Source organism: Sander vitreus, chromosome 21, assembly GCF_031162955.1.
Source record: "Sander vitreus isolate 19-12246 chromosome 21, sanVit1, whole genome shotgun sequence".
Taxonomy (NCBI): domain Eukaryota; kingdom Metazoa; phylum Chordata; class Actinopteri; order Perciformes; family Percidae; genus Sander; species Sander vitreus.
Window position 1 is genome coordinate 24316918 of NC_135875.1, and position 20469 is coordinate 24337386.

The 20469-nt window shown below is 42.2% G+C and overlaps 1 protein-coding gene across 4 annotated transcripts in view; it reads left to right on the plus strand.

Annotated features, from left to right (window-relative positions):
• Positions 1–20469, plus strand: part of caskin2a (CASK interacting protein 2a) — an 80947-nt gene that overhangs the window by 46490 nt on the left and 13988 nt on the right. For 2 of the 4 annotated variants that reach the window (XR_013503720.1, XM_078278929.1), the window contains exons 4-14: positions 450–547; positions 1020–1165; positions 1871–1966; positions 5569–5702; positions 9521–9629; positions 9895–10003; positions 10160–10254; positions 12348–12465; positions 14275–14403; positions 16227–16354; positions 16774–16855. Coding sequence is in view for 3 of the 4 variants with exons in the window: in XM_078278929.1 (XP_078135055.1) it covers positions 450–547; positions 1020–1165; positions 1871–1966; positions 5569–5702; positions 9521–9629; positions 9895–10003; positions 10160–10254; positions 12348–12465; positions 14275–14403; positions 16227–16354; positions 16774–16855 (1244 nt within the window). In the remaining variant the exon portion in view is untranslated. Of the gene's footprint in view, positions 1–449; positions 548–568; positions 925–1019; positions 1166–1870; positions 1967–5568; positions 5703–9520; positions 9630–9894; positions 10004–10159; positions 10255–12347; positions 12466–14274; positions 14404–16226; positions 16355–16773; positions 16856–20469 lie in introns of those variants that run through there. The other 2 variants (XM_078278932.1, XM_078278931.1) reach the window with 2 other exon arrangements.

The window sequence follows — 20469 nt, forward strand, 5'->3', positions numbered from 1 at the left end:
CACATGTGGGGAGTGTGCTGCGGCTCGGCTCGAGTGTCTCCTCCTCCGGAACACTCACTGTATCGCCCTGAGCACCAGCTCGTCGCCAAGAATTAATGCTTTTAATATCTCCTTCTGACAGACACCCAGAGACAAATACACACATTTCATCTCTCTGACACACACACACACACACACACACACACACACGCACACACACACACACACTTCTCAGTCTGAAGTGTTGATTGGTGAATGGGGATACACATAAACACAAAGAAATTCTTCTCTAAGGCTGCAGTTTGTAAAGGGATCTCACACACACACACACACACACACACACACACACACACCCCTACCTCAGTCTGGAGTTTTGAAAAGGGCTCACCTGCTGTAAAGTCATCAGTATGATTTATAACCCCTCCCATCTCCCTGTCTCTCTCTCTCTCTCTCTCTCCCCCCCCCCCAAGCTTCTCAGCGCTGCACCATGCTGCTCTGACCGGCACCCCAGAGCTGCTGTCTCTGCTGCTGGAGGCCCAGGCCACGGTGGATATCAAGGACATCAACGGTAACATGAGAGCACAACAGCTTTACCAGCTGAACCAATGCCATCAGACAAACCTAGAACTGGGCAACAAACATGTTCACGTTTGGGAAGGCAGTTGGGGTCAAATTGAGCCTGAAAACTTCCTCAACAGCTTTCCCGACACTCTTGGCTGAAAATAAGGTTTGACCCATATGAATAAATAGGATTCACTTTGAAGTTTGTCTGCCATGCAGTGACAGCAGTGCTGCAGCAAAGGTCTTCAGCCTCCTAACATATTAGAGGTTGTAATGTGTCAGCACTTCCCATAACGCAACTTGATCATTTCTTTTGAAAGACTCATCCTGCTTGGTTAACCCTGGCAGGCGCCCCTGATGACATCACCCCCTGATGTCATCAAGGTTATATTCTCAGTAGTGGTTCTTTAATGCACACCTCAGTGGCTTTACCTTCCCGTCTCATGGGTGCCATTCCTCCCTCATGTCTCCGTCTCTAGGCATGCGTCCGCTCCACTACGCAGCCTGGCAGGGGAAAGCGGACTCCGTCTTGTTGCTGCTGAGAGCCGGAGCTTCAGTCAACTCTACTTCCCATGATGGACAGGTGCCCTTACATCTCTCTGCTCAGTATGGACATTACGAGGTGGTGAGTGTGCGCGCACACACACACACACACACACACACACACACACACACACACACACACACTTGTCTTCTCAGTCTGAAGTGTTGATTGGTGAATGGGGATACACACTCATAAAACACAAAGAAATTCTTATCTAAGGCTGCAGTTTGTAATGGGATCACACACACACACACACACACACACACACACACACACGGACACCTCAGCCGACAAAAGGCAAAGCTCCAAGGCATTACCAGTCCTCCCAGTGAAATCGACCCCCTTTGTCTCTCAGTCTGTATTGTCCCCAAACGAAACCAGTCATACCATTAATGCCATGACACAAGAGTCTACAAGCAGTGAATGCACACATTCCTTTCCTGCAGCCTCATCCGCTTGACTCTTTATGGATAGATACACATATCATGGACAAACACACACACACACACACACACACACACACACACACACACACACACACACACCTCGGCCTGTCATATAACCTGTATGGAGGCCTGAACTCTTTAGTACTACACCATGCAACACAGTACTCCTAAGTCCTAAACACAGTATTGCCGCAGTCGAGCTATCATGTGTTCCTCTCTTCTGTTCAAAGACAAAACGTCAACACTCACACAGAATGTGTTGGGATGACTGGCATGTGAGTGCATGTGCATAAAACATGAGGCGATATCACTTACCTTATCCTTTCTCCCTGTCTCTCAGTCTGAGATGTTGCTGCAGCACCAGTCTAATCCCTGCCTGATGAACAAGGCCAAGAAGACTCCTCTAGATCTGACCTGCGAGTTTGGCAGACTAAAGGTATGAGGATATTAGAGTGTAGTTTGTATGTATGTGTGTGTGTGTGTGTGTGTGTGTGTGTGTATAACCAATATATCTATGAATAATTATCTTTCATTATTTTTGACCATTGAGTTACATCCACCTTCTGCATTATGTACTTGGCACAATCTGTTTAACTGTAGCCCTAAAGATGACATGATTGTACCTTCCTCACTCCGTCATTAGCATCATCCGTGCAAAAATATCAGGACTAGTCTTCAAAACCAAGGGGCGTGCATATGTATAAAAACCTTGCATACACTATTTCCCACATATTACTTACAGAAATTAGCAGTCAAGTTGTGTCGTAGTAGTATATAAACAGTGTAGTTTTCTGTTTGTCAATGATTAAATGCTGTGGAGTCTTGCTTCCCGACCGCTGGGTGCAGTATCGGGGGTTAGCGGTCGGGAAGCGGAACGGAAATGGTTTACAAACGAGGCTTTGAGTTATCTCAATATTTTAGAGTGGTAGAGCCATAGAGACACAGTGTGCACTTTAGTTTGTGTGATTTGTTACAGCACTGTTACTCACAGGAGGTCAGTAAGAGTCATATCAATTGTAATTGCAAGCTTGGTATCTCAAATATCAATTAGTTTATTTTATTTTTACAACTTTATTGTTTAAATACTTCGTATTATGACATAGTTTGGACAACATACAATTATTTTATGGATTCTGAAAGCTGAAGATCTACTGTTTTCAAAACACTATAACATTCATGTCTTCTATAAATAGACGATTATGAAAATGCGATTTTTCTTGACCACACCACGGGTTGGCCACAATACCGGGACTCTCGGGATCAAGAGGTTAACAGAAATTGCAATTGCATACATGCGTAAAGAGATCCTTATAAACCTTATAGACCCTTATAAAGGCAAAAGACACAGAATAAAAACAATAAATATAGTAAATACAATAATAAAAGTCAGATATTGCACATTTGTGTGTGCAGAAAGACTGCTGTTGCAACATTATTTGTTAGTGTTCAGTTCTTTTATGGCACATGGGTAAAAACTGTTCATAAGTCTGGATGTGCAGGCCTTCATGGACCTGTATCGCTTCCCAGAGGGCAGCAGGGTGAAAAGGTGATTGGCTGGGTGGGAGGAGTCCTGTGTGATGGTCCGGTTCGTTTATAGTGTGAAAGCCTTTTTTGGATGATTCGGACCAAATACAGGAAGCTCTGGCAGGCTCTCTTCATGTTAGAAGACCGGGGAAGCTCCTTTAAGGAATAGCTCGGTGCTTAGTGTGTAGGCGACATGAGAGAGTGTGTGACGGTGAATGCTCTCAGAGCAGACAGCTGTCGGCTATATCAGAGCAGAGACCATATCCGCAGTTTACTTGTTAAGTGGTAGTAAATGTACAGTGTAGGTTTCTGTTTGTCTCCGTTTGAATAAATGCTCCAGAAAGAAAGTTCCAGTGTCTTTGCTTCTCAACAAAACAAAAAGAGCCGCGGCAGTAGGGGAGAGCAGCAGTCAGCTGAAAAAACTCAGACACAGAGAGAGGATACGAGAGGACGGGGACGCCCGTCTACAAACCAATCAGTTATAAGTATCTGGAGACGCAGCTCACGTATGTGATGACGGCAGGACGTAGTTTTGTCACGTATAGATCTTTAGTGCGCTTGCATAACTACAGTGTGAAACCAAAACTTACCGGATCAAATGTATACAATGTAACAAAAACATGAACCTTGGTCCGGACCTTGGTTCGGACTTTCAGGTGTGAAAACGCCCTTAATGACTCTCTGTAGCGCCTTCCTGTCGGCCACGGTGCAGCTAGCAAACCACACCAGAATGCCATGAGAGAGGATGCTCTCCACAGAGCATCGGTAGAAGGACAGTAACAGCTGCTGTGCGAGATTTGCTCGCTGCAGGGTCCTCAGGAAATATAGCCACTGCTGAGCCTTCTTGACAAGAGAGGTGATGTTCGCAGTCCATGTCAGGTCCTGGGAGATGTATGTACCCAGGAACTTGAAGTCATTGACTCTCTCCACCATGTCTCCTTTGATGTAAAGAGGAGCAGGTTCCTCCCTCCTCCTCCTGAAGTCAATAATCAGCTCTTTTGTTTTGGTGGAGTTAAGTGCCAGGTTATTGTCAGTGACCACACAGACAGTTTTTTGAACTTGATCCCTGTAGGCCGACTCGTCGTTCTGTATCGGCCAGCCACAGTCGTGTCGTCTGCAAAATGCCAAGAATCGGAATTGTAATCAGAATTATTAAAATCAAAACGATGCCTAACCCTACTGATGATGATGTTAGATGAAAGGTTAAAGATCACTGAAGTTATTAGTTATTAGTTCAGGGTTCAGAGGGGGAGCACATTTCATGACCATCCATCCAATAGTTGTGCACCAACTGACCAACATAGAGCCACACAGCTGGCGATACCAAAGATATGGTAACAATATATTGGCTGATTTTTTTTTTTTTTTTTTTACATAAATACATTACATATTTGACAAACATTTTTTTGTTAAGGATCCCTCAAATGTGTTTATTAAAGACTTGCAGCAGTGACTGAGCAGGACATTGGAAGCTCTCTGGTGGGAGAACTACACAATGTGACGGCGTTTCTAAATGACCTCAAATGTATCTTTGGTATTTGGGTGCTGCAATTCCTTGTAACTTATCGGCCGGCATATACCGCACACACATAAGGATCACTGCTCGGTGCTGTTGGACGATCTGGTAAGGCCATTTGGGGAATTCACTGGTGGATCTTTGCATTGAGAGACTGAGAGACTAAATCTCCCTGTAGTTATTTGCTTTATTCATGTAGTCATTTTATTTAAATTATTTGCATGTCAAAAAACAGCCTATTTGGCCCGTTTTGTCCTTTTTGGATGGGGATGGGGCCTATGTCAAACATGAACCATGGCTTAGATGAAGTGACCCAGCTAAATTAAGCCTGTTTGAGCGAAAGGAAAATAGGCTTCAGTGGCTCTTTTTGGACACGCACACTGTAACGTTAAAGGGATTGCACACTGCAGTGTGTTTTACTGTTTCTCTGTCACATCAGTGGATTAGCCTGGCTGTGAGATGTATAGCTGGCCCTGTAATTCAGAATTAGACGCACGTGCACGCACGCGCGCAGGCACACACACACACACACACACACACACACACACACACACACACACACACACACTCTTCCTATTCCTGTTAAATGTTCTCTCGTCTGGTCTGACTTTGTAGTTTAGCTGTTAGAGAATAGAAGGCTTTGGGTTGTTTTTGTGACACAGACTGTGTGTGTGTGTGTGTGTGTGTACGGAGGCTGTGGTATCTTTAGACAGCTGCTGAGTAGTGAATAAGCCTCTGTACTAGCTTGACCCTATATATACTGTAAGGTACTATATATATATATATATATATATATATATATATATATATATATATATATATATATATATATATATTATTTCAATCCATATATTTTTACCACACAACCTCAGCTAGCAGGGCTTTGCATGCTTATTTAAGTATTGCTAATGCTGTAACTCTTGCCCTGATTCTGCCACTCCTCGGTTGTCACAGCTCACACTTCATCTGCATTTGGGTGTCTTTGATTGTCTCCTCAGGTGGCTCAGTTACTGCTGAGCAGTAACATGGTGGCGGCGCTGTTAGAAGGGGAGGGGGGGCACGACAGCCTGGACCCTCCATCCACCACCCCCCTCCACCTGGCTGCCAGGAACGGACACAAAGACATCATCAAGTAAGACCACAGCGAGGAGCAGTGTTTGATATGTGCTGTCATTCTATCACATGTCTATTTCTACCCTCTCATCATGGAATTAAAATAGCCCCACATCATCACATCCCCTTCACCATACCTAGAGAGTGGCATGGGGAACTTTCCATAAAATCATCTCTCAATGCAAATCAAACCAGCCATTAGGCTAACTGAAATAAAACCATGCCAGTCTCTAGGTGTGGTGAAGGGGATGTGATGATGTGGGGCTATTTTAATTCCAAAGGCCAAGAGACCTTTATCAGGATCATAGTATCCTGGATCCATGAAATAACTGGCCTTTAAAAATAAACATCTGCCTGCCTCTATGGGAATTTAACATAGGGGTGTACTTACTTTTGTTGCCAGCGGTTTAGACATTAATGGCTGTTTGTTGAGTTATTTTGAGGGGACAGCACATTTACACTGTTATACAAGCTGTACACTTAATACTTTACATTGTAGCAAAGTGTAATTTCTTCAGTGTTATATACGTATATGTAATATATATGTAATATTTACTAAAATGTGAGGGGTGTACTCACTTTTGTGAGATACTGTATGTATGTGTTTAGCCAAGTAACTCCACCCTGCTTCTCAGACATGCTGCTAGCGATTATCAGATCTCTTTTGCAATACCCTCTTCATCCTCCTCTCTCCTCCTCCTCCTGAACTGGAAAGTAGAACAGTCGACATGGAGGAGAAAAGATGAGCTTTCAACACAAACAGGAATAAGAAAAGTGACTGCATTAGCACACAAGTTTATTCAGAGGTTACTCAGCAGAATTTGGCTGTGATCTCCCACTAAGGGATTTATGTCTCTTCAAAGACTGCCACACTACAGCAGACGTCTTATAGTACCTACTCTTTGTATAGCTGGAGAAGCTTTCTGGCTCTGGTGAGAACTAAAGCTGCAAACATTTGCACCCAGACAACCAGGAGAGATATATTATATACAATAACTAAATTATGTATTCACTCTAGTTATGTAGGAAAATAACTGTGTATGAATTGAGAAAAAAAAAGAAGAGGTCTCTGATTGTGATAATTCATAATGAAATTTGATCCAGAGGAGACCTCATGCGGAGGACCTTTGCCATAGCATATTTCATATTTAATGTTTACAAATGGACTGCTTATCTGCAGGACAGAGATGGAGAAGTTGAGCTTTATAGCAGACATTCAGCTCAGGGTTTCCCCCCAAAAAGTTGTTTAGCCCGGTGGCAAGTGTCTTTTTATAGCCGAGTGCCCAGCTGGGGCCAGTCCTAGCCTGATGGCAGCATTAATGTAGAGCCCAATAGTTTCTGTGATAGCAGAATCATGGACGGAATTGCAAAATTGAGAATTAAAAAAGCTATAAGACAGATTCCACAGGGCCCTACACATTAAGTCAGTGCTAAAAGCTGACTGCAGATTTGAAAATATGACTACGTCTAAGTTTCCATCCGAGCCGCCTCACTATAACTGTAGCTTAATAAACATCTTAAACATACATACAAACATTATTCCCAGTGGCTAAGGCCTTTTGGGGGGTAGTCTATATCCACGACGGTCCACTTCCGGGATTGTTCCGGTGCCACTGGAAATGTTGCCGGATTTCACTCTTTTCGGTTAGTCACCTTCCTCTTTCTTTGTGTTGGCGTTCTAAACTCCGGTGGATTTCTGAGGACTATGGTTAACTGCTCCTCAGATCTCTGCAGGGTAAATCCAGACAGCTAGCTAGACTATCTGTCCAATCTGAGTTTTCTGTTGCACGACAAACTACTTTTGAACGTACACATGTTCCACCAAAACAAGTTCCTTCTCGAGACTATTTAGCAGAGGCACCGTGGCTCCGTCCGGCGCTTAGCATCGCCCAAGACGATTGTGATTGGTTTAAAGAAATGCCAATAAACCAGAGCACATTTGTTCTCCCATCCCAGAATGCTGTGTGGACTTGCCAGACCCTCTTCCGCAGTGCTGTGGAGGAAGGTCTGGCAAAGCGAGAGTAGTTAGGGGGGAATTTAGCTCGCAATACACCGGGGGAAACACTGCAGCCTTCTCAAGGTTTCATAGCAAGATGAACGTGTTGGCTGCTGAGGAAAGGAAGGTGCAGCTACGATAGGTTGGCATCAGGCTGCTTTTTTCATCAAACTTCGGTGTTTGATATTTCTCCTGTCTTGTGTGATCTCGTCACGTCAAGTTAGTTTGTCAGCAGAAATCACGTTTCACACGTCACCATTAAGCTCAAACTAATGTAAACATATTTCTGTGGTAGTCCGGGAAATCATTCATTCTCATAACAGACTGTCAGGGCCACTGTTAGTGAAAACATTTTTTTTCACTGTTTACATAGTTGGAATTTTAGAAAAAAAAAAAGTTAATTACAATAAAAAAGTCGCAATATTTAGATCAAGCTTGTAATCTTACAAGGTGTTTATTTTTATACTCCATTGTGTTTCCCTTTACATTTTTTTTTTTTGTAATATTGACTTTTTCCAAACTTTTTTGTTGTTGTGTAATTTCACAAGAAAAAGTAATATGTCCAGAATAGTTCCAGTTGTTAGGTTACAAGAAGTTTATTTTAATACTCGTCGTAGTAAACAGGTGAGCAGTACGGGTTAATGGAAGGAAGTGATTTTCTATGGTTTGTTGTTTACAATTGTATTCGTATTACATGATGGCTCTTTTCTCATAAAAATGAACATTTTTTACAATAGAATTGTAATACTAATTCATTTCTGTTTATTTTGAATACCCTGTTGTAATAAAGTCCCTCAGCTTTGATGTGTGAAATAAGGGAAGTGATTTTTCTTGTCAAATAATTTTACAACACAAAGTCTGATATGAGAGTAAAGTCATAATAATGAGAAATCAATGAGAATAATGTAATATTATAAGATGTTTGTTTAAGGACCTTTTTTCTTTTTTTAAAGTACAACGTAATTTGTAATATTTACTTTTCTCAGGATAAAAGTGGCAATATTCTGAGAATAAAGTTGCTTTAATACTAGCTATGTGTCAACTTGTACTGTATGTGTCAAATAAAGGATGGATTTTTTTCAACTTTATTGGTAATTTAAATTGACATTCTCAAAATATTATGTTCTACCACAACTTTATTCTCAATATCGGTTTTGTTTTCCTAACAGTGGCTCTAATACTCGCTCATACAGTCTGAGATGAGCTGACAAGCTTTCAGCAGCCTCAGTCATTTACACAAGTCACACACTGTTGTCCTCACATTGTTGATGATTGCATTTCTGTTTTATTTTGGCTAACCGTAACTTGTTTGACAGTTCAGATTCAGGTCAGATTACTTTGTCATAGTTCCTTGTGTACTTACATACATAAAGAAAATGAAAAGACTGTTCTCCACCAGCCACTTGCAGGGCAACAGGGAAAGACAACAATCATACAGAAGTATCTAAGAATACATAGACTAAAATATATAAAACCAGAAAAGAAACCTTTAAAAACAGTTAAAACGGTCGGGGGTACAGTGTTTTAAAGTGCTGTAGTATGTCGTTAGCAGGGCAGTGTGTTAAAGTGTTATGGTGCTCAACGCAGAATATGTAGAGTGGCGATGTGCATTTAGTACAGTTTAGGGCTGCACGATATGACGAAAATAGGCGACGTGCGATAACGTTGAATATCGCGATAACAATATTCCATGCGATAAATAAACAGATTTTAAAGTGTACTCAGTTCTGCATTTCTGCTGCTTCCACTATTCTTCTGAAACACAACACACTGCTTGTTGAATTTAAAACAAATACAAGGAAATCATTTCTAACTTTTGCTTCATTGAACACATTGAACAGGTTGCTGCTGAAAGCTGGCATTGACATCAACAGAGCCACCAAAGCGGGGACGTCTCTGCACGAGGCTGCCCTCTACGGCAAGACTGAAGTAGTGCGGCTGCTGCTGGATGTAAGAAAAGACGTGGCATCTAATTTCTGTCCATCTAATGTGGGATTATGGAGGCTGACACTGATATTTTTGTATTGAAGGAGTAGATGGAAAGACCGTGTCTTAAACTAACACAACCACACTACAATTCCACTGTTATTCTTTAATAAAGGAGGGAGGCTTTTGAGGGAGGGTTTGTTTTTAAATTGCACCTCACCCACACTAATCCCACGGTGCGTGCGTGCATGTGTGTGTGTGTGTGTGTGTTTTTATTTTTTTCTTCTAGGCGGGCATCAATGTGAACATGCGCAACACATACAATCAGACAGCTTTGGACATCGTCAACCAGTTCACCACCTCCACAGCCAGCAGGGAAATCAAACAGCTGCTGAGAGGTGTGTGTGTATATAGCTCTCAACAACACTTTCTGATAGTTCAGTGATGCTGTTATGAAATGTGGATTTTGGCTTGAGACCGAGGCAGGGGAAACAGTGGGCGGGGGGCTGATTTAAAATTCAATGCTGTGTCTGTATCTTCCTGTCTGTGTGCAGAGGCATCCAGCTCTCTACAGGTCCGAGCGCTGAAGGACTACTGGAACCTCCACGACCCCACTGCTCTAAACCTCAGGGCTGGAGATCTTATTATGGTAAAAAATGTTGGCTGTTTGTTGAGAAAGAAACTTCTCTTTTTAATGGCTGTCTACTACAGTAAGCCCTGGGTTCACTGAGCAGACTCTTTCCTGCTTCATGTCTTCCAGCTAAATTGTCAGGGGCTCCAATAAGAACTTGATTTCGATTTCTAGCCTTTGTTTGTAAAGCAGTTGTGTATTTATATGTCGCCTTAAAGATGCCAGAGGGGTAATGCATTTGTCAGCAGTGCTCATATTGAAGGAGACTTTGAAAAATGATAAAAGATCAACTTAAAATATCAAACGCTCTGAAATGTAAAAGCAATGTAAATAATCAAAATTAAGCATATTGCAGATCCCTGTCAATAATCAGTTCACACACACACACACACACACACAGTGTTTGTGTGGGCTAGTGCAAGTAATTGAGTGTTCTCTGAGCAGGAGACCACAGCAGAGAAACAGGCACAAACCTGCTGCCGTCACTCTCTCAATAACACACAGTTTGCACTAATTCATGTGTGTGCACATCTGTGTGTTTGTTTGCTCACGGCCAGGGTGTTATTTTCCAGGGGGGGGGGGATGTGTGAGATTTCCCCCTTTCTGGTCTACATATCCCCTGTGGGGACAAAATGTATCTCCGGCTTGAAAGCGCTGTGCTTTCATGTTGACACCACGTTGTGCTATTTCATTCTGAGATTATTTTCCATTGGATTTTGAAGTTAATTAATAAGTGTTTTGCCACGGCTGGCTGAGTGGCACTATATCCATGGTATTGGAAGGGGGATTTAATTCTTGAAGGTTTTGTTGTGCATGATCAAAAACGGCTTTTTTTCCACAAATTGCACCCTGGTCACGGCTGTGTATTTTGATATCTTTATACGAGTCCTCATTGTGACATCCCAGACTCCTGTATGAACTTGTATGTTGTTGTGCGGTCTCCTGTCAGAAGGCCGAGGTGTTTGTGTTTGCCCTCCCCAGGCATTTAGTTAACACTCACAACGAATAGACTGTGCACTTCCAGCTCATTGGCTCTCTCATTATGGTTCTAAAAGCATGCCTGGGGGAGTCACGCACGTGGCATGCAAACTGGCTGCGTCGCGTGAGCGTGTCCACTACGTGGCGTGTCCGTTTATATTTTGGCTCCCATGGTAACCGGTCAGAGCTTGCACACTGCCTGTGTGACACGCATGTCTCAGGCATGGCTTGAGCCACACCGAAAATGCGTGCATGCTAGAAATAGAACTCAATAGAACACGCAAGTGTGTTGGAAGCGTTTCCAGGCAAAATAGAATAGGAAAATATGTTTATATGTCATTTTGACACAAATACATATTAATAAATGACATGTTGATGTTTGAAAGTCTTTGAAAGGTTTTGATATAAATGCAGATATAAATGTAATTAAAAAAAAAATCTATTTTGTATTATTGCACCTTGTATCGTTCTGTATTGACACTTGTCAATACAGAACAAAATATTCTGCCGTCAATACTGCCGATGTTGTCTTTGCTGTAATCACATCAGTATATATTTATGTTTAACATGGTATTTCATTTTATCAATGGGAAACATACATGTGTCCAGACAAGGCTAGCAGCAGCAGCACCGCGTCATACACGTTTCTGGTGTGTAAAGACATAGAAAAATCCACGCAGCTGACACGCAACAGAAACGCCACGCTCACGCCACGCAGCCAGTGTGTAACCGGCCTTAGAGTTGATGTACAGTTGACAAGAGAAAATGTCTGGAAAGCAAACCCCTCAAAGTTCCACATTCACTTTTCCCCCCTTTCTAATCAAAGCTCTCTAAGAAAACAACAATAGATTCACAACCAAGTCAACAAGAATCATGTGTCATGTCAAATTAGAAGCCAGAGCAGGTTGATTGTAGATAAATAAAGACAGATGCCTTTAAAAACCAAATGAAGTAATAGATCTAAGTGAGCCGGGCAAGGTGTTCCAATCAGATGGCGCTTTAGATTTCAAGATGAAATAATGTGTTAGTGATTGAGTAATGTCCCATAGTCCTGTCTAACGTGATGGTGAATGGTTGCGAGGCTGATGCTTGTGTGCAGTGACTGAAGCGTGCTCCTGATTTGTCGGCGTCAGGTGGTGGAGCAGCACTCAGACGGCCGCTGGAAGGGTCACATCCATGACACCCAGCGGGGCACGGACCGCGTGGGCTTCTTTCCCCCCTCCGTGGTGGAGGTCCTCAGCAGACGAGCAGGTAGACAAACGGCAGCTCACACACAACATCTGCATGGAGACACTCAGTGGGGGAAAGGAACTAAGTACATTTACTTAATTTCTAGCTAGCACATTAGGATTTCTGCACACAAAACACATGTAGTTTATAAAATCTGATGTTTTATTCTAAATGAAACTAGCCAACAATATAACGGCCTCCAAGTCCAGCTGAAATGATCAGACCATTAAACACACACCTGTTTGGATCCTTTACACTTTCTAAAATGGGAGGAGAGTTCTTTACTTTTAATACTTTTAAGTACATTTTCCTGATGATACTTACAGACTTTTACTTAAGTAACTTTTTCAATGCAGGACTTTTAGTTGTAACAGAGTATTTTTACAGTGTGGTATTAGGATCTGAATACTTCTTCCACCGCTGCATTAATGCAACTTGTGTCTTAATGTTGCCTTTTCTACCTGCCTTGTTATTTTTAACCATACTCTCCCTGGGCTCAGTAAGGGCTGGATGTCAACCAGGCCGATGGGGCCTCATTAGACCTGCACAGATTAATTGATTAGTTGTCAACTATTAAATGAATCGCCAACTATTTTGATAATCGGTTTGAGTCATTTTTCTGTGGTCAGCTTGTTAAATGTGAGTATTTTCTAGTCTCTTCTCTCCTCTGTGACAGTAAACTGAATATATTTGAGTTGTGAACAAAACAAGAAATTTGAGGACGTCATCTCCATTTTCTGACATTTTAGAGACCAACCAACTAATCCATTCATCCAGAAAATAATTATCCGATTAATTGGAAAAAGGACGTACTGTCACCTATTTCTTTAGTGGAAGACCACTGAGAGCCAAGCAAGGATAAGTGTTTACTATATCATACTCTGACTATGACTTAGTCCCAGAGCCAGAAAGGACCTCACACACTGGGGGCTGGAGCTGCACAGCGGTGTTAATGGGGCTAACATAACCCAAGGGTTATATCTTGGCTAAGAATGTATCTCCACACTTGTACACAGGCAGAATCTATCATGTTGGCATACATGATCACTGGAGGGTTCAGCATGCTTGTAAGTCATCTGATTTAATCCCTGTGAATATGATCCCTATGCTTGTTTTGCAGCTGAAAAGCCATTGCCATTCAAACAGCGAGGCAAGCACAGTGAGGGGTCCAATAACACACACACACACGCACACACATACGTAGATACTCACACACAGAGACACACATTAATAGGATTACTATGGCCAGATTGCAAAGTGTCAGCTCAGTACTAAAACCCTCACTCTGTGTGTGTGTGTGTGTGTGTGTGTGTGTTTCTAGGCGGGCATCAATGTGCTTGAGGTTGAACAGACAAGAGAAAGAGAGTTTGACTTTAAGTCGTTGACAGGCCCTTTGCTTATGAGGCACTCTCAGTAGTGTGTGTGTGTGTGTGTGTGTGTGCGCGCCTGAGCTCTGTGATTATCTCAATGGTGTCAGCAACCATGGACCAACAACACACAAAGGAAAAATAAGCTCTCTGAGCATCACTGGTGATCTTCCACTCTCTTTCAGCAGCCACTTATGTAACACCCTTTTTTAGCTGTTGTTCCAAATACTGAATGAATAACAATACGTAAGGGTCATAATGTGCTCACCACACTTCAAAAGGGTGGTGTTGTTGCCGTCTTACAGCCTGTTCCCACACCAATGCATGCAGTTCAAACTGACACACACACACACACACACACACACACACACACACACACACACACACACATGTACATGTACATGAAATTCCTTCCCTCACTCATGCATGCCATCCTCAATCCATCCTGTCTCCCTGACCATAGGGGGCACTCTCTCCCGCCAAGCCTCAGTGCCCTGCCAACGCCAACAATATGTGTCCAGAGCGCCACCCTCAAGCCACGGTCCTGCCCCTCAGACTGATGACACATACACCCTGGGCAATGATCCCACAGGTACACACACACACACACACACACACACACACACACACACACACACACACACACACACACACACACACACACACACACACACATATCACCTTCTTCCTATGGGTTCACCCCCTGTAACACATTTGTGTCCTCCCAGGCAGTGATGGATTATTGAACAGACCTACCGGGCACAGGCCAAGGGCCCCAAAAGCTCAACAACCCCCCCCCCCCCTGTTTGAAGTGACTGTTAACATTGCTTGTTGGAAAGTCAATCAAACAAATACATCGTCTCATAATCCGTCCCTGCTTCCTGGGTTCACCTTTCCCTCCCAAACAGCACCCTGATCCCCGTCTCCTCTGGTGCTCAGCGTCAGTCCACTCCCAGCATACACTGAGTCTGTCTAAAGTGTGTGTGTGTTTGTTAGGTGCTCCACCTGACAGTCAGTCCTCAGCCCCAGCTAGTCGTGCTAGCCCCACTCAGGACATTTGGGTCCTCCGGAGCTCTCCCACTGGTAAGGGTGTGTGCTCCCAACCGGCCAGCCCTGTGTGATTCCATCCCATCCCAGCCATTCCTCTTTAAGGAAGCTTATTCCCATCTTTATCCCTTTATATCCCAAAGTCTTGACCTTACCATGCCCTCTCCCCTCAATAATCCAGTACCCATAACCATTGTGTTGTCTTGCAGCAGGACATAATGGTAAGTGAGCAGCACTCCTTTAAAGCCTTTTCTTTAACCCCTGTGTTACTCCTGACCCTGTGTTACTGCTTTTTTTTTGCCTGCACAGAAAAAAAACATTAAAAACAATTATCTCAAGTCATTTCATCTAGGGAGTTATGAAAATTGTACTTTTTGTTTATAAGCAAAGAGATAATGTCATCTATAATTCCTGAAATTGGCAACATTTTAAAGAGTTTGAGAGTTAGATGAGAGGATTAATATCTAGAGCCGAGATATGACTAGCTTAGCTTAGCATAAAAGCTTACTAATTAACATGTTGTATCTTGTTTGTTTAATTCATACAAAAACAGAAATGTAAATCTGAATTTGCGATTCTAGGAGAAATGCTTTCTTGCTGAAATGGAGAAACTGTTGTTGGTTACATCACGCAGTAAGAATGTAACGATACATTGATCTGGATCCATATATCAATTCAATGATTAACAATTCAATACCATCGATACAAAGTTAAAATATCGATACCGTCATCTTTAGGATCCGCCTTTATTTTGAAATTTACACTTTATATTTATTATTTTTTATTAAAAAGATAATTTGTTTGTCATTTCAATGGGTGATAGAGCTCAGTATTTAAATTGTCAAATCATATTTTGTTGCTTTTTGTGAGTTGATATAACTGATTGTGTTAAATGACATATCAGGCAACTGATTTGAAGCTAAGCTAAGCCCCTCCCAGCCTCCATACCTGCCCACAGACATGAGATTCGTATCGTTCTTCAAGATTCAAGAGGTCGTCATAAGCACGGTAAAGACAACTTGCACCATGCAATGCAAGCTTGCTTTGCCAGTCTTCCTTACACAGCGAATAGCAAAGGAGAACAATACAATAAAGCTGATACAAACACAAAAAAGTTGTAATATTTTAACTAAAGAAAGAAAGGAAATAAGTGTATTTGCCAACGTGGTAAACTAATCCTTTAAGGGTGACTGGGAATTTCTAATGACTTGCTAAAATAGTTTTTGTTTTTGCAGTGCACTCAGACCACATACCTTAACCTACAAATGAACACCTACACTCTTGCGTTCTCTCCTCATTTCAGGATCAAATTCTATGCGAGTCTGATTGTACGCTGTGATCTGTGTGTGTGTGTGTGTTTTCTGCCAGGTGACAGGAACAGTGTTGGGAGTGCGGGCAGCGTGGGCAGCAGCCGCAGCGCCGGGAGCGGCCAGAGCTCAGAGAGCGGCCACAAACACAACGGGATTCCAAATCGCCACAACGCGGACTATACCAAGGTTAGATCTGCTCAGATGTCTCCACTATCACATACACATTGTTGTTAATATTCTCTTGTTTGAACATTTTAATGAACATTTTAATTGCAAAGAAACTCCCGCACACTGTCTAACTTCAGGCAAATGGTGTTACATCTTGAGAAGCTGTTCTCAGGATGTAACACCATTTGCCTGAAGATGGTCTGGTACCGAAACGTTGCCTACTATTAATCTTCATATTTTTTTGCAAGTTAGACAGTGTGCGGGAGTTTCTTTGCAGCTTTTGACCTGCTTGGCCCCCTCCGTATAACCTGTCTCATGTTGTATTTTTCTGTACTAATGAACATTTTAATACAAGATGATCTGACTTCCCGTGTTGGATATGGTGTGCAGTGCACCTCAGTATTAATTACGTCTTCTTTCATGGTGTTTGTGTGCAGCTGGCTCCCTCTGCTGGCGAGTCAGGAGACCATCTCCACATTACGGGAGCAGAGCACAGCAAACAGGCATACGGATCCACAGGTCGGTCTTCTGCCTTCTTCCTATTTTTAATAACAATAATATATTATATTTATAGATATACTAGCAATTCCAATGATAAAAGTTCTCTCTGTCACGGCTTCTTTCTACAAACAAAATCTGACATTCCAGTAAAAAGTTGTAATTACAGAAAAAAAGTCATATTATGAGAATGAATTCATAGAATTACAATGAAAAGGTTGCTTCGAGAACAAATGATATGATGTTTGTATGGTATGATTAGATTAGGTAGTCTAGTATAATTTCCTGACGCTCTATACATACCCTACAGTTACTCTGAAGTCTTTCCTATGAGCGATAAACAGCTCTGGTCTGCGTCTGCAGCCTATGTCACCTCTGGCTACCTTCGCTAAGCTACAACTCTGCGGCAGATGCCGTTGGGCTACATCTCCACCGCTACGTCTTGGTTTTTAAATGTAGTTTTGAGCCAAAAGCGATCTCCATGCACCAAGTGTTTCTATCTCCAGTAGAAGAACTAATCTCTGTTTAAACTAACACGCCCAAACCTCATATCTCACCAACATTCTGGTACACTGGGCATAAACAGGAGGCAGCAGTGTAGACTCCGCCTGCTGCTGGTAGTTGCCATGGTAACGTTAGTAGCTTTAAGTCTCAGAGAACGAGACGTCGTGACCGATAAGAACCAGTTTGCAGCCGTTGAGACTGCAACACAACCCCGCAGATTCCAAACCAAAACGGGTCAGAAGAGTTTCCAAATGTCTCTGGTTTAGGGGCTCGGAAACACCAGAGCAGGGGGAATGAGAGGGGGTAACACCAGAGCAGGGGGAATGAGAGGAGGAAACACCAGAGCAGGGGGAACGAGAGGGGAAACGTAGCAAAAGATATTCCTTTTTATACCAAAACGTAGCAATGTAAATGTAGCCCTAGTCCTGTTTGGGATCCTTATCCACTGCATCCACTAAGAAGCTTAGGAAAGAGGCTGTACACTGTCAAAGGTGGGAAAGGCTGGATGAAGTCATCGGTTGGTTTGACAAAAGCGCGCACATTTACTTTCCCACCTCCTCAGATAACGTTTTTCTTGAAATATTATGACTTTTCCTTGAAAATGTTTAACTATTCATACTATATTTTCTATGTATTGCAGTTTTCTTCCTCTTAATATTATGACTTTGTCTAGAAAGTACGACTTATTTCTCATAACATTATGACTTTATTCTTAAAATCTCTGTCCTAATCGGTTTTACGAAGGCAAAATACATGTATGTCAGTGCAAGAAAACCAAGTTAGAAGATAAACTTGACTTAAATCTTTTTCTTAAGATTTAGATCTGTTTTTAGGACTCATAAGCAAGAAATACATAAAGTTAACAGCATCAAAACCCTGCATACTATGATTGTAACATGTTGAACATCACTGTAGCTACTTATACCTGAGGAATGTGATGAAAGACCCATGTAGCAGTATTGCTTTAGTTCTGCAGATTGAGCTGTTATTGCTGTAGGTCTCAAAGGAAATGAGATGGGAGGAGAGGGGAAAGGTTTAACTCTCCTCACCACAGAAACCAATATAACCACAGGCTTCTCTCCACCACACCAGCCATTAAAGCACTGAGGAAACACTGCAGGCTGGCAGAATGTGTCTTTGTGCGTGCATGCTGATCGATCGGCAGGTGCAGAAAATCATAGAAAAGCTGACTATGTGTCAGATAGAGTGTGTGTGTGTGTGTGTGTGTGTGTGTGTGTGTGTCTGAAAATATACATTAACATGAATCCAACATATTTGTAACGATAAATCTTTTTTTTAAATTTAAACAACATTGATGATAGGCTTACTGGCCTATAGGTAAGGTAGGTCCAGTGATACAGTTAAGCTTAAGGATTCACTGTTCCACATTTTAACATTAAAACATCACGTATACATATAGGTCAACAATTATTGTAATAGCTTACTATTGAATGTGCCATAAAAAGGTATATCTAAAGGCTCTAGGCTGCCCTACACCTTATTGTAGGCCCAGTATAATATGCAACTCTATTTTATACAATATATGTTGTAAGGGGTCGCTGATCCATCTCTTATTCAGCTGAGGGGTCCTGGTCTAAAAACGTTGAAGACACCTGGACTAGTGCAATCTACAAATCGCAGGGATGGGGGGGGTGCAACATTTGTTAAAGGCAAAATATGTGTCAAACCATTCAGAATGAAGCATTGTGGTGCTGCTGAGACGTCCCGGCCTACAAATCCTATCCTACAGACTAAAGAAAACAAACTTTGTTTGGTACAGATCCTCACAATAAGTCATTTAAATTTTTATAATTTTAATATTTTTCAATGAAAATGAGAATAATGGTACAAAAAATGATTTTTCCCTCCAATATCGTGAATCACATCACAATCGCAATATCAGTCAAAATAATCCCAATGAGATATTTTCCTCATGTGGTGCAGCCCTATTGTGGAGTGACATGCAAGACGAAGCGGAGGATCTGTGTTGACCTCAGGCTGAATAGAAAGGAGGGTTAAGTGAAGGAGAAGAGGAATGAGGAGTTGGAGGGGAGGGGTCAGAGGGAGGAGACAGGAACAGAAGCAGAAAGAGCCAAACCTATTTGTTAAATGAAGGAGAAGAGAAGAGATCAGATGACTGAACTGGAAAAAAAAATGTCTTGTCTGCGTGAAGGATAGTCGGAAGGAAGGATGAAAACGTCAGGAGCTGCGCGGCTCTCCTCCCTCCTGAAGGGTAAGAAGTCATGGACGGATTGTTGCTGTGTGTCCAGGCTGCGGGGGATCCAGCATTGATTCACATTTAACGTCCTCTCTTTGGCTAGATTCAGTTGTTAGATGTGACCGGGGGTGTTTGTTTCTTGAGACAGTGGAGGCAGCAAGACCAGAGAAAATGCTCCTGATGAACTCAAACGCTTGAGTTTTGAATTGACATCAATTTAACATCCAACCTATTTTTTAGCAGTTCCTTCCCTGCTATACATGTCTGTAAAACGACAAGCTCTTTCCAGACTTATATTGATATATAATATTGAGTCAGGTGTTTGTTGGAGTGTACACACTGTTATTTTATTTGGGCTTTCTAAAGAGCAGCCTTTTTTATTTTCTCGAGCCAATAGTTTTGTCTCTTTCCCTGAGGCCAAATACCTCTCCACGAGGTGCTGCGTTTTACTCTCTTTGGAGACCAGGGCCCCTGACCTTCACCACAAAGTAGAGAAAAACAGAACTCAAAAAACCGCAAATAAAATACAGAAAGATAAGCAAGACAGAAAACAGGAATGTGTCAGGTCTAGATGGGAAGAAAAAAACCTGAGGTTCTTTGGCTTTGGGGCATCCAAACTTTTGGATTAACCTAAAGTTATACTGTACTTCAGAAGTTTGGGAAATACACTTTCTTCCCTGTGTTTAGAGGAGAAGATTAATATCACCCGTGTCTATGTGTTTGGTACAAAACTGGAGTCGCTTAGCTTAAGACCGGAAGCAGGAGGAAACAGCTAGCCTGGCCTGTTTAAAGTTCTAAAACATGCCCACTTTGTTTAGGCAAGGCAGCTTTATTTGTACAGCACATTTCAGCTTCAAGAGCAGTTAAAAATAAAAAATAAAACAGATAAAATACTAGAATAAAAGTTCCAGTG